This window comes from Camelus ferus, chromosome 16, assembly GCF_009834535.1.
Source record: "Camelus ferus isolate YT-003-E chromosome 16, BCGSAC_Cfer_1.0, whole genome shotgun sequence".
Taxonomy (NCBI): domain Eukaryota; kingdom Metazoa; phylum Chordata; class Mammalia; order Artiodactyla; family Camelidae; genus Camelus; species Camelus ferus.
The window spans coordinates 1,068,985-1,083,331 of NC_045711.1; the positions used below are offsets into that span (position 1 = coordinate 1,068,985).

Here is a 14,347-nt window from a genome sequence, read left to right on the forward strand (position 1 = left end):
AGTCTGTCCCTCTGTCTGAGCAGCCAGCACATCTTTGCTTGAACAAGCCTTGACGGCAATTCCGGGTTTCTGTTTAGGGGAGAGCTGCCAGGATGCGGCATTTCCTTCCTCTGAGTGTGCCTGTCTTTGCTACTTCCCTGTAGATAGAAGAGCTCCACGGAGGGGCCCCGCTTCCCGCCCACACAGTCTTGCCCGCCCCGAGGGCAGCGTTAGGGCTCTTTCAGGGGTTCACGTCCAGGTAGAGGCAGCCCAGAGATGCTTTCCTCCACCCACCAGCCCTCGAGCACATGGGGCTCTCACTCCTGGTGGCAGTGCAGAGCCCAGACCTGCATCCCAAATGCTGGTGCCCGCCAGCCCTCAGCCCCTGCTCACGCAGCTCCTATGGGAGCGGCCGGTGGAGAGAGGGCGCGTGCTGCCCGTCCCGCTGCGGCCTTCTTCCAGCCCTGTCCCTACCACCATCCTTGCACTAGGGAGCCCAAATCTCTGACTACCTCCACCCACATCAACCGTTATTCTGAGGGCAGTCTCATATGTCCAGCTGGATACCCCCTCTGGGATGTCCCACAGCCACACTGCACTCACCAGGTCCAAAGTCAGATCTGTCACTTTCCCCCAAACAGTCCCCTCCTCCATCTCCACCTTGGTTCCACTGCCTGCCTGGTCACCGAAGCCAGACTCCTGGGGGTCAGGCTAGACACACACTCCACTCCCACTACCAGCCAGTCCCCAGTCCCCTTGGTGCCACCTTCCCAACTGCCTTCAGGTTTCTCATTTTTCCACTTGGTCAAGAAATGGCTGTTAGGCACCAGCTCCTTGGCAGGCACAAACTGCTAGGGCTACGGCAGTGACCGGGCTGGCAAAGCCTCTGCAAAGAGCTTCCAGGCTGGCGGGGGAGAGAGAGGTGGAAATGGGCAGTCACATTTCACGGTGAGAAGTGCTTCAGCAGAGAAAAGGCAGGTGGCTATAGGACTTGGAGGTGGTCAAGTGTTAGACGTAAGGTAGAACTTTTCAGCTCCAGGCGTTGGGATTTCAGCAGAGATGCCCAGAGCCCCCCATGGTTCCTGGAGGAATGCTGAGTAAAGGCAGCTGAGTGGATCCTGGGTCCCGGCTGCCCAGGTTCACACCCTAGTTCCATCCCACACTAGCTGTGTGGTTTTGGACAAGCTCCTTAATCTCTCTGTTGGTTTCTTCATCCATATAAAATGGATAATAATAGCCCCTGCCTTCTGGGGCTATCAGGACGATTACCAGAGTCAGTCCCCATAAAGTGCTTAGACCAGCACCTGGCACACAGTACGAGCTATGCAAGTGTTAATTAATGAATCCCAGAGCAGGGCTTGCAGATGAAGATAAATAGGAACTAGCCAGGGAGGCAGAGGGAAAGAGGAGGCAGAACAGTGGCCTCACCCAAAGAAACAGATTCCCTCTGGGGCTCACAATGAACCTGTGAGGCAGAAGTTCCAGCCCTGAGCACCTTCTAGTGAACAGTGCAGGAGGCCACACTGTGGCCCATGACCTGGGGTACAGTGCGTGCGTGGCAGGTGCTCACTGGTGAAACCCAGAAGGTCTGAATTAGGCACCTTGATGTGTTCCTATCCTTCACATTTTCTTCCCTGGGCACGTGCTTGAGGATGCAAGCACGCATGTGTCCGAGTGGGAGGTGTGTGCCCCGTGTTACACGTACATGCAGGCATAAGGTCATTACCATTCAGGTCTGGGAGGTGGGGCCTGACGGTGGTAGCACAAGCGGCAGGAGCATTTGGTCCTCTTGGTCACTGGGTGGGTTCAAAGTTTAGGACACTTGCTCTGCCCTATGATCAGATCTGCCCTATGAAAAGGTGCACTTGTCCCAAATACCAGAGCTTGGCTTATTGGAGAAAATCCCACCGTTGATTTAAATAAGATTCTCCATCTCTTTGTTAAAATAAGAAATCTAGCCAAGCCGAAGTCTTTTATCATTTTTCATCTTGCATAAGAAGAGAAAAGTGCTAGCGGCCCCTTCTGGCTGACAGAGCCCCTTTCCCGCATTGATGCTGCGTAAGAAAATCAGGGATGTATTTTTACAGATTTCTCTTCGAGGGCTATTTTCACAGCACGTGGCCCCTATTCTAAACCCTTAGCTTAAAGGATCTCTGTGCTCTGATGAGACTCCAGAGGCCAGATTTATATTGTTGGAGAACAGAGCCTTTTAATGGTGATGAATGTTCACATTTATCCCCTTGGTGCAGAAGAGAACAAGACAGAAGTTCTCACGAGTGCCCTCGTTTCAGCATCTTATCACAGCAGATTCTGTGAGTGAGGCTTATGGACAGGAAGAAAACTCCCCTGGGGCTGCAGGGGCGAGGGCCACTTCCCTTATCAAGAGCCCCGAGAGCTCTTTGTTTGTTTGTTTTTTTAACTTTTTTTTATTGAGTAATAGTCATTTTACAATGCTGTGTCAAATGCCAGTGTAGAGCACAATTTTTCAGTTATACATGAACATACATATATTCATTGTCATATTTTTTTTTGCTGTGAGCTACAAGATCTTTTATATTTCTCTGTGCTATGCAGTATAATCTTGTTTATCTATTCTACATTTTGAAATCCCCGTCTGTCCCTCCCCACCCCCCGCCCCCTTGGCAACCACAAGTTTGAATTCTATATCTATGAGTCTGTTTCTGTTCTGTATTTACGTTCTTTTTTTTTTTAGATTCCACATATGAGCGATCTCATATGGTATTTTTCTTTCTCTTTCTGGCTTACTTCACTTAGAATGACATTCTCCAGGAGCATCCATGTTGCTGCAAATGGAGTTATGTTGTCGGTTTTTATGGCTGAATAGTATTCCATCATATAAATATACCACATCTTCTTTATCCAGTCATCTGTTGATGGATATTTAGGCTGTTTCCATGTCTTGGCTATTGTAAATAGTGCTGCTATGAACATTGGGGTGCAGGTGTCATTTTGAAGTAGGGTTCCTTCTGAATGTATGCCCAGGAGTGGGATTCCTGGGTCGTACGGTAAGTCTATTCCTAGTCTTTTGAGGAATCTCCATACTGTTTTCCACAGTGGCTGCACCAAACTGCATTCCCACCAGCAGTGTAGGAGGGTTCCCTTTTCTCCACAGCCTCTCCAGCATTTGTCATTTGTGGACTTTTGAATGATGGCCATTCTGACTGGTGTGAGGTGATACCTCATTGTAATTTTTATTTGCATTTCTCTAATAATTAGTGATAGTGAGCATTTTTTCATGTGCCTATTGATCATTTGTATTCCTTCCTTGGAGAATTGCTTGTTTAGGTCTTCTGCCCATTTTTGGATTGGGTTGTTTGTTTCTTTCTTGTTAAGTCATATGAGCTGCTTATATGTTCTGGAGATCAAGCCTTTGTCGGTTTCATATGCAAAAATTTTCTCCCATTCTGTAGGTTGTCGTTTTGTTTCATTTATGGTTTCCTTTGCTATGGAGAAGAGAGCTCCTTGTTAATTCTGCACCTGGCATATGTTGGGCCGCGTCATAAGCAACGGGCGGGGCTGGTGGAGCTGGATTTCAGTGGCAGAAATGGAGGGAGGGAAGGATGGAATTTTATTTAATAGTAGTGACTGAGGCCCCAGTAGCCTTCCTCGTCTGCCACCAAAGGTGAATTCTCGTCAAGTGGAATTTTGCTGACTGGTTTTTACATGCATTTACTTATTCAGTGGTCTCAGTTAATCCCCACGCCCACTCCTGCTCCTCCAGTGCTCAGGGTCCCATCCCCTGATTCCGGGGCTCCCTGCCGTCCTCCCCAAACTAATGCCAGCTACTCTCCCTCTGTCTCACCACACCCCTGCCCAGAATGGTCTGCCCTTCTCCCTGGCATGGTGCAGCCTCTCTGTCTCCATCCTGGGTGAGCGAGCCCCCCTCCCTGAGCCCTCCCTGTGGCAGAGCTGGTGATACTGAGTCCTCAGATGTGGGTGAGAGGGAGGGTGGGGCAAGGCTTCCCTCTTCCCATGCTCTGGCCCTGCTTCTGACCTCTGTTCTCCCCACCCCCTCCCAACCCCACCTGGGTGCCCTCAGAGGAATTTCCTGAAGTGCTCCGAGGACAACCCGCTCTTTGCCGGCACTGACTGCGAGGTCTTTGAGTCACGCTTCCCCACGACCATGGCCTTGTCTGTACTGGTGACCATTGAAATGTGCAACGCCCTTAACAGGTGGGCTGGGCATAGGGCCCTGGATCTGGGGTTGTAGGATGGGGGCTGAGGGTCAGTCAGGGTCCAGAATTAGGGTCAGAGGTGTCCAGGATCGTGGTCTGAGGTTCACGGGGTCCAGGATTGGGGCCTGAAGGTCAGAGGAGTCCGGAAGAGGGAGACCCAGTGGGGGCCAGAATTGAGATCCAGAGGACAAAGGGAAACATAATTGGGGTCTAAAGAAATAGAGGGGCCAGGATTGGGTCTGAGGGACAGCGAAAGGGGGTCCAGGCTCCTGGGGACTGAGTGAGCAGCAATGACACAGTCCTCTGGGCTGCAGTGGCCTCCCAGGAGCGCTCCAGTCCTTAAAGGGCAATGCTGAGGCTCAGACCTCCCCCACATCTCCACGGGGTTGGGGGGTGACCACAGCAGGGCCTGCCCGCATCCTGGCCCCAGGTGAGCGCCCTGTGCCCTTGGCAGCGTCTCGGAGAACCAGTCGCTGCTGCGGATGCCTCCCTGGCTGAACCCCTGGCTTCTGGCGGCTGTGGCCATGTCCATGGCCCTGCATTTCCTCATCCTGCTTGTTCCACCCCTGCCCGTGAGTCACTGTCCTGCCCCGCTCCCCTTCTCTGGCTCCTGGGGTGACAGGGTCCAAATCCTCCTCTGACACTGGACCTTTCTGGGCCCCTTTGTGATGGAAACCATCTGGGGGCTGGGGTGGAGGGAGATCTGATGGTGCTTAGTAAATGCAGCCTATGTCAGGACCCTGGCCAGCCGCTGTCCCCTAGATGTGTTCTCCACTTTGGGACCCCCCCCCCCACAAAGACTTGAGGAACAGAAGAGGTGGGGAATCTCCCAGAGCTGGGCAGGTGGAAAGACTACACCCTTTCCTGGTGCAGAATCCCTCCCACTTCCCAACAGAACAGAGGGATTCGGTCCTGCGGGTGAGGGCAGGGGAGGGCACCTCAGGCAGAAGAAACAGGGTAGACAAAGATCTGGAGGTGAGACCTTGAGAGGCATCTTAGATGTGCTTGTGAAGAGTCCCCTGCGGCCTGGGTGGATGAAGCGGTGGATTGTGGGGGCTCTGGGCAGTCCTTCCTTTAACCAAACCTCCCCTGCCCCAGCTCATATTCCAAGTGACCCCGCTGAGTGGGCGCCAGTGGGTGGTGGTGCTCCAGATCTCCCTGCCTGTCATCCTGCTTGATGAGGCCCTCAAGTACCTGTCCCGGAAGCACGTGGATGGTAAGTGGGAGGCCCCAGACCCTCTCCACCCTCCTGGCCTCCAGCCTGCCTCTCTGCCTACCCCTGCTCCCAGGCTGCAGCGGGCTGGATCCGGGTTCAGTCTGTACAGGGGGAGGTGTTCTTGGATTGCCAAGTGGAGGCTGTGTTAATTGCCAGGTGGGGTCTGGTGGCTGTGACCCTTGGTGTCTGCAGGGCTCGGGGCCCTGGGCTTACTGAGCGGCCAGCAGGAGCACTGCTCAGGGTCCCGCTGCTTGCTCCCCTCACTTGCCACCAACCCTGCACAACTGGGCCTGCTGTGCCCTCCTCTGGGCCTTGGCTGCTGACTTCTCTGAACCTGGCCTGTCTTTATCCAGGCATTGTTGTGACAGCCTCCCTGGGCATGGAGTGGGCAGCCGCTGATGGCCTCCCAGACTCCAGACCACACCAAGTTGGCCTCTTTGATGTGGGTGGGTGGAAGGGGGCAGTTCTCTGTTTCTGAGTTCACAGCTCTGGGTTTGCCTGAGGACAGCATGGCAGGGGTCCAGGTGAGGGGCAGCGTGTGGAGGAGCAGGCTGGGGTATAGCATCCATGGGGCAGGGTGCTCAGAGAGTGGGCGATTCTGAACCTCCCCAGAGCAAGGGAGGCAGTATCGTTCTCCCTGTCCAAGCTGCCCAGATAGGAGGAAGCAGGGGCGAGAAACTCTGTTCCTGGGAGTTTGTGCCAAGGCAGTAGGCCCATGGCCAGGTTGCTAAGGAGGGCCTGGGTTAGGCCCAGAGATGGCTGAGGCCTGCACTGGAGCAGCTGGGTCCTTGAGGGCCACCACTGGCAGGAATGTATCCTCAAACCAGGGGAGGGTGCCTTGAGGGGGGTGTTATAAATAGATCACGTGCCTGTCATTCCGCAGGGGCCAAGGCAGGCAATCAGTCCCCATCTCCCACGCTGGCCAGCCCTCCTGGGAGCTGCAAATATTTTATCTTATTAAAAAGGCCAAAACAATTGGCCTCCTCTCTGTGGAGAAGCTGGCCCACCACGGGTCTGTCCAGAGGGTGACCAGACACATGGCGAGGGGAAAGGGGGCCAGCTGAGGGTGGAGGTAGGTGTTCAGTGAGGCCTGTTGGAGCCCATGGGTGGGGAGGAGGAGGGAGCTGGACAAGGCATTCTGCCCTCTGTGTGGTCCTTTCTGGTCCACCCTCGGACACTCCTGGGGAGGCGAAGGGTGGAAATGGCTCTGTCACCCGAAACTCCACCCACAGGAGCCCCAGCTCTGGCTGGAGCATGGAGGTGGTCCACCGGAAAGGCCACTGGCTAGCCTTGACCACAGTAACTCCACCTGCAGAGCCTGGCTTCCTGGGGGTGTGGGCGGCTTGGACAGTGGGTGGCTTGGACAGCTTCATGTCTTCGAGAGCCTTCCCTGGTGACCCCAGCTGCCAAGAGATTCTGCACATTTTCTCAAGAAAACTTAGAACATTTCTCAGCCAATGGGAAGAGCCTAGGTCTTGGGGACCATCGAGCACATTTTCTTGAGAAAACTTAGAACGTTTCTCAGCCAATGGGAATGGGCACCGCCCAGCACTGACTGCTCAGTGATGGCAGATTCCAGCCCAGAGAGGGGGAGGGAAGCAGGCCCCTCGCAGGCAGGCAGGCCGGGACAGGTTGGAAGGGCTGGGGAGGGAGCAATCCCTACAGGGCTGGGGTTGGGGGTAGTCTCTAGAAGAGGTCTGAAAGGGGAAGATTGGGCCTGGTGGAGAAGGGGCTGGGCTGGCATGGCTTGGCCTCTCTAGTGGGGCTGGGGCTCAGAGTGCAGGGTAGAGAGGTGAGGCCAGACTGTGGCAGGGGCCTCAGACACCAAGGTAAGGATCCTGAATGTTATCCTCAGGGAAGTGGGAGCCGCAGAAGGGTGGAAGCCTGGGAGGGGCTGGGTTGACCACAGAGGGCAGATGGCGGCGAGAGGAAGGGCAGGGAGGCTGATGGGCCTTGTTGAGCTGGTCTTGGCAAGGAGTCACTGAGGCCCAGCCCAGGGTGAGCCAGTCCTGGGCAACGCCCCCACCTCCACTGTTACCCTGACATGTTGACTATGCTCCCAGTGAGACTTGGCTTGAAAGCGGGGTTTGGGGAACTCTGGTGTCAGGAGTGGCTGTGGAACCCACAGGATGGACATAGGCTGGACATCTGTGGCCACATCTGAGAGGTGGGGTGGAGTGCGCCCACTGGCAGCCCAGACAGCTCTGCCTCGTGAGGCTGTGGTCCCTTGGGCCTCCTAAAGGCAGACAGGGCCGGAGTGAGACAGGGGACCCTGTTACGTTCCCAAGCCAGCCTGGTGGCCTTTTAGGGAAGTTTTGCTGAGGCCTGATGCTCATGGCTTCCCCGTGATTTACGAGGGATGTGTCCTGGAGAGGATTGTGGATGCTGGGTCAGCCCAGGGGGGTGGGGGGCTCCTCTTGCCCCACCTCCTGGCTCTGCCCAGGTGTGGCTGAGGAGCCGTCAGGCGGAGGCCTGTGGGCTAGACAGAGGGGAGGGGAGGCCTGGAGAGACTGGGTGGGGACAGATCTGGGAGGCTCCAGACATGGGTGGGCTTGGAGTTTATTCTGATGGCAGTTGGAGAGCCATCAAAGGGAATGACGGGCTGGATCTGAGTGTGACGCCAGGGACAGGGGAGTGATGGGGAGGTCAGGTAAGGTGGGACCGAGGGCACTTGAGGCCTGGCGGGGGCAGCAGAGGACCAAATGAGCTCGGGAGATGCAGGTGGTGAAACCAGCAGGCCTGGGTATGTGGGACGGGTGAAGTGTCAAGGATAGCCTTGGTTTCTGGGCCTTATGATGGTGGGTAGTGGTCCCCCAAACTGGAAACCAAGAGAAGGATCATCATCGGGTGGTCAGGGATGGAGAGGGTTGACAGGTCACTCAAGTGAAGGAAGCCCCAGGGACATCCAGGGGGATGTGGCCGGGCTGGGGGCTGATCGAGAGATGCTGTGGGGGAGTGGGGCTCTCCCGGGAGAAGTGGAGGATGAAGGGGTCAGAAGGATGGGCCTGCCTGGACGTATGCTCTCATACATACATCTTAACACGCTCTCGGTTTTTCTTCCAGAAGAAAAGGGCCAGAAGTGAGTGTCGGGAGCGGAGTGGAGTCTCCATGTACCTCAGAGTGACAGTGCCCAAGCATGCCCCCACCCCTGCCCCACCTCCACGCTCGCCCGCTTACTCACTGGGCCTGGCCACGGTCCGAAGGGCCATCCCCAGGCCCCCTCCCAGGGTCCCTGTCCCCACTCGCATCGCCTGGGGGCTCTGTAATTCATGTCTCTGGGGCTTTCCTGGGAAGTTCGTCCCTGAAGCTCTGGCCCAGGAGCTGCAGCCCGGGAGGGGCCTGCCCAGAAGCCCGAGCTCGTGGCAGAACCAGCGATGCGGAGCCCCCACCCCCAAAGCCACAGGCACATTCTGGAGCCTGCTGCCCCGTGCTCAGCAGCTGGGCATTTACTTGCTGACCTGCCTTTCTGCACTGACGGAGGACTCCTGGGACCCTCTTGGACCTCTCTCTCAGTGCCTGGTCTGGGGCCTGGTCAACAGGGTGAGGAGGGGACATCTGGGCCCAGCTGTGCACAGCAAGGGCAGACAGCCCCCTCCACTCTGCCTCCACAAAGCCGGCTCCTGAGGGCTTGAGCCTGCTTCTGTTTATATGTGTGGGGCCTGTTTCTGTTTATATGTCAGAGAGAGGGACACAAGAGTGGGGGGTGGGGGCTGAGCAAGGACCCCCTCCCCTGGGAGCCAGCCAGCCCGCCTGCCTGAGCTCAGCGCGCTCCCAGACCCAGGTTTCCCTGTCCAAGCAAACGAGATGTGCCAGCTCTGTGCTGTGATGCCCGCTCTGCCAAGCCGAGGACGGATTTGCCTCCGTGTCCCTGGCACCTGAGCCCCAAGACGTCCTTGGGCCCCTGACCACTGTGCCCTACAGCCCACCCGGTGCACCGCCATCTCGAGGTCTGCACAGCTGGGTGGTTCTGAGTCCTCTGGACTCTTGGCCTTGCTCTGTGCCCCTCACCCCACTCATCCATGAGCTGAAAGGGTGTCACTAAGCATGGTTAGTTACCCAGGGCACTTCCTCTCCCTCCCTCCTTGCTGGAGGAAAGCATGTGCTTATGGATCATGACCGTTGATAGGAAAAGAGCCTGGAGGGACAGAAATGTCTTAACTCAGCTTTTCCCCTTTGGCAAAAATTAGCTAGGCGCAGAAGAAGGCAGTGAGGAAATGGCTGCATCCTTGCCCCTCCTGGAGAGCGTACAGTGGTTGTTTTATATGTAAATCAAGACTCACATCCCTGCCCTGGGCCCCAGAATCAAGAGCCCCCTCAGCCTGCCTTACACACAGATGGGCTCCCCGTTCTGTGGGGCTCACCCGCTGCCCCCAGAGATTCTCCTTGTCTTTCCTGCTGGGGGCAGGGGGATCTGAGGAGGGCAGGGCCCTGTACCCACTTGCGGACATGCTGTTGGGCAGAGAAATAAAGTTTGAGTGTCTAGGGCAACGAGGGCCATCAGAGTCTGTTTCCTGGAGAGCTGTTCCCTTCTGCCCCACCACCTCATGTCTACCTGGGTGCTCCCACCACCTGTGCAACCCCCCACCCCACCCCACCACTGCAGGAGCCGTGAGCAAAGCTCTGGGGCTCCCACGCCGCCAGCCAGCTGGGGATCCTGTCCTCTGACCAGGCCCCAGGGAGGCACTGACATCCAGAGCCACATCCCAGTAGCAGAGGCGGGACTGCCTTCTCGCGTGCACAGCACTTGACAGTTTGTTCACGTGATCAAAGCCCTTTACACACATAATGATTCCAGGAAAACAGGCTGGGAGGGGTCTGTGACTAGGTGCCCCTGGAGCCTGGAGGGGCCCCAGCCCTGGCTGTTCCATGGGTACCGCACCTCCCCAAGGTTTTTCTCTTGCTCTGTTTTCCTCTCCTCCTTGGATCCCAGGATGCCTTCCACCTCGTTCTCCATCCTTTGGGGCCCAGCTGGAATGCGCCTCCCTGAGGCTTCCCTCAACTCACATTGTCCTGGGGCCTTGGGGCCTCATGAGGCTGCTTGACATTAACTCCTGACTTGCCCACGTGGCCCTGCCCTCCGGGAGTGGGGGCTCTGGGAAGGGAAGAGCCTAGTCCCCCTACCTCCTTCGTTTCCTCTTCTGAAGGGAGACTTACAGAAGTTCTGTATCTCTTCTACGCAGCTGCCCTGGGAAGGGGATGCGGGCCCTGTCCATGCAGCCAGAGGCAGGACCACCTATATATTTGAGGGGTTCAGTGCAAAATGAAAATGTGGAGCTTCTTGTTCAAAAATTAAGCATTTCTTAATGGTGGCAGCAGAGTAATAAACCAAGTGTGGGGTCCTTCTGAGCACAGGGCCCAGGGCAATGCGTAGACGGACCGTCCAGGAAGCCAGCCATGACCGGAGGAGACAGGACCTGCTCTTAGGAGCTCCCAGGTTTTATTTGGGAGAGAGGATTTGACCCACAGCTTGCAGTGGGAGCCAGGGATGGGCAGAGGGATTCCCCCAGTACAAGATGCACCTATACCATTTCTCAGGTCACAAAGCCTTTTCCCACACCTCATGCCAGGGTCCTCAACCAGCTCTGTGAGATGGACCAGGCAGAGGGTAGGGCTCCGCTTTACTGATGAAGAGCCAGAAGGCCTCCGAGAGCCTGAGCATCTAGCTGGCCCTCATCCTGACGGACAGGCAGCGCAAGGTGCTGAGATGGGCCTGGGGGGTTCCTGCGGGGGCAGGCGGGCTCCAGTGCCCCCGGCAGCCTCTGGGGCTTGTGGCCAGGCCTGCTTTGCCTCCACCCCCACCCAGGCCTGCCCAAGCCCGGCCTTGTCCTGCTTGCAGCACGGAGCCCGACAGGCCAGGATGGGGCGGCCAAGGTAAACAGAGGTTTCCTACCTCACGGCCACTGGCCCAGGAGGGAATTCCAGGGAAAGCCCCGGCACACTTATCACTGGCTCGGGGATGACAGCATAGCCTCCCCCTGCCCCTTCCAGAGGCCTGGATTTGTGCCCCTATCCCCGCCACACACTGCATCCCTCACAGGGGTGAGAGTGACCCCTCCTTGGGGCCGCGTTAGGAGAAATGGAAGGGCGAAAATAGAAAATGACGTACGTCCACATGAAGACCTGAACCCGAGTGTCCATAGCAGCTTTAGTCATTATAGCCCCAAACCGAAAACAACCCAAATGCCCATCAGCAGGGGAAGGATAAACAAACTGTGGTATGTCCGTACAGCAGAACATTCCTCAGCAATAAATAGGAGCATCCTCATATATGCCACAGAATGCACGATGCTGAAACCCCTGGTGCTGCGTAAAGGAAGCCAGAATCGAAAAGAGCCCCTACTGAGCTATTCTACCTCCATTAAGTTCTAGAAGAGGCAAAACCAATCTGTAGCAACAGAGCAGATCCGTGATTGCCAGGGCTGGGGGTTGGAAAAGATTGACAGCAAAGGGGCGGGAGGGAACATTCTAGGGTGATGGATTGGGTGGGGGAGGGTAGTTGCATGCTTTTGTCAAAACTCATCAAACTGTATGCCTAAAATGGGTACATTTTATTGCATGTAAATTATACCTTAGTGCAGTTTGATTTAGAAGAAAAGTGAAAAGAGGTAGGAGCCAGAGGTGGCGGGCCCGCGGCTGCTGTGGGTGTAGCGGTTGCAGCACCAGCAGGAAGTGGGGCAGGAAGAGGCTGAGGACCAAGGGGAAAAGGCCCAGAAGGATGGAGGGGAACCAGGGGTGTGTGATGCCTCGGACACTCGGGCAGGGGGGCTCCAGCCGGGTCATGGTCCGTAGTTGGGTGAAAGAATCCAGAGCCATGCAAGGTCCAGGCAGTGGGAGAAGCCGGCTTGCGAGCCCCTCCTGTGGCCTCCCCACGGATGCCTGCTCTCCCCCAGCCTCCCCGAGACAGTCCAGTTGGGCCAGCCCAGGGCCCTGTTCTAGCCAGCCTGAGAGGCTGTGTGGCATTGGGTGAGTCCCTGGGACACCAAGTCTGGCCCAGATGGTGTGGGGAGGTTGGACTGAACCCCACTATGGGCAGAGACATGGCCCCTGCAACCTTGGGACCCTGAGTGGCCAAGGAGACCCACTGGAGCCTATGCCGACCCCCTTGAGGGCCCAGGCTGGCCTCCAGGACAGGCACGGGCACCCTCCACGCTCACAGAGCCACTAAATTTAGCCAGGCAGGGGAGGCCATCCTGGGGCCGAGTGCTTGGCAGCACTGCCTTGTCTCCCTACAAGGCCTGGCTCAGTACCCGAGCCGGCCATCCGGCCTTTGGGCTTATAAGGCAGGTCTGGCGGGTTTTAAGAACTGGAGTCTTGGGGTGGGCTCTGGTCCAAGATCTCAGACTTTGGGGAGCCTCCTTCCGAGCCACCAGCAAACATGGGAGCTACTTGCTGTGTGACTTGGGCAGTGCACTCACCTTTCAGAGCCTCGGTGTCCCTTACCTGCGAAATGGGAATTCTCGGACCTGTATCATGTAGCTGCTCTAAAGAAAAACCTGCAGAATTCCCGGTTTCCCTCACTCCCCAACATGCCTAGAACAAACACAGAAGTCTGTCCCTGGGGATGCTGAAGTCGGGGCCAAAGGCGGGAAAGCAAAGTCCATGCATTTTAGAACCAATGAAAATCGGGGGAGCTTCCGGCCTTACTCTGGCAGAGATATTCTCAAGGAAGGGTATTTGGAGAAAGAAATGTGATTGCTTTTATTTCTCTTTATTTTGGGCACTTTTCGGTTATGATAACAACCCCGAAAGAGACTGTCCTCTGGGGCATCCTGTTTTCCAAGTGTCAGGGTCAGAACCGAGGCTGTGACAGGAGCACCTGTGTGTGCTCCAAGCAAGTCTGTCTGTCCATTGGTCCATCTGTTCGTCAGCAATCCTGGCTCCCTGGAGAAGGAAGAGGAGGAGGGAGAGAGGAGGGAGAGGAGGGGGTGGAGGACATGGTGATGATGTGAAAGGGACAGATACAGATTGGAGAATGACTCCCTGACTTCCCCACACCCCCCTTCTCCCTCCCTTCCTCCTCACCCCTCTCCCTCCTTCCTCCCTTCTTCCTTCCCCTTCTCCCGCTCATTTAGTCCCTGCCACCCTCCGAGTGTGGTGTGCATGTCTTGAGAAGGATGGTGGATAGGGACACAGAGATGCTCTGACAGTGTCAGCATCCACCCCACTCCCATGGCAAGAAGTTCCTGTCCCGGGTCTGCTATTCCAAGGGCCATGAGGTCAGCTGGGAAGGGGACAGGCTCTTTTGTCTGGGGTCAAGGTCAGGCCAAGCGGATGTGGCCACCACAGCTTTGGCTCCCAGCATCTCTGGATTTTTCTTGGAAAAGCTCAGGACGTGATTCTCACCAGCCCCTCTTGAAGGTAGCATCATCGGACAGACAGCTGAGCCTGAGATTGCTGGGAACTCTGCAGGAATTGGCCTGGGGAGCAGGAAGGGGCCGTTGGCCTGCCCTCTGTGGAAGCCCCCTTCTGTCCAGCAAGCGGCTCTACTCAGACAGGAGGCTGGGATTCCCAGCCCCGGGGCCTGGCTCCCTGCCCAGAGTGATTTCCCAGCTAAAGGCCTGCCAGAAAGAAGCCTCCTATCAGCCTTCAGGGTGAGGCAGCTTGGACAGGGGGTGTGAAGGGAGCCCCGAGGACACCCAGCCTCGGTTGAAAGAGGGCCAGGGAGGCCTTCCTGCTTCAAACTGGGGCCTCCTGTACCACACAGGGTGAGCTTGGGCAATTCATTTCTCCTCTCTGAGCTCCAATTTCTTCATCTGCTAAATGAGGGGGAGGTTGGGGGAGGCCTCCAGCTCTGGTGCTCGGAGAGCTAACACAGGAACTGCCCCGGCCCAGCCCTGCCTCAGGGCCTGGTTGGGGCTGAGGGCACGGGCTGCAGAGGAGCTGTACCCCAAGTGCAACAGTGCCTCAATTTGAGGAAACTTCCATTATCGCCACCATTTCACATATAAGGAAGCAG

The 14,347-nt window shown here is 56.5% G+C and overlaps 1 protein-coding gene across 2 annotated transcripts in view; it reads left to right on the top strand.

The window, feature by feature from the left end:
- The window catches only part of ATP2A3 (ATPase sarcoplasmic/endoplasmic reticulum Ca2+ transporting 3), a 33,963-nt gene extending 24,084 nt beyond the window's left edge, over nucleotides 1-9,879 (top strand). Inside the window, exons 18-21 of one of the 2 annotated variants that reach the window (XM_032497956.1) lie at nucleotides 4,040-4,173; nucleotides 4,630-4,747; nucleotides 5,274-5,391; nucleotides 8,458-9,879. In XM_032497956.1, the coding sequence (XP_032353847.1) occupies nucleotides 4,040-4,173; nucleotides 4,630-4,747; nucleotides 5,274-5,391; nucleotides 8,458-8,474 (387 nt within the window). In that variant the 3' untranslated portion in view covers nucleotides 8,475-9,879. Of the gene's footprint in view, nucleotides 1-4,039; nucleotides 4,174-4,629; nucleotides 4,748-5,273; nucleotides 5,392-8,454 lie in introns of both variants that reach the window. The other variant, XM_032497955.1, reaches the window with a different exon arrangement.
- Nucleotides 9,880-14,347: the final 4,468 nt, after the last annotated feature.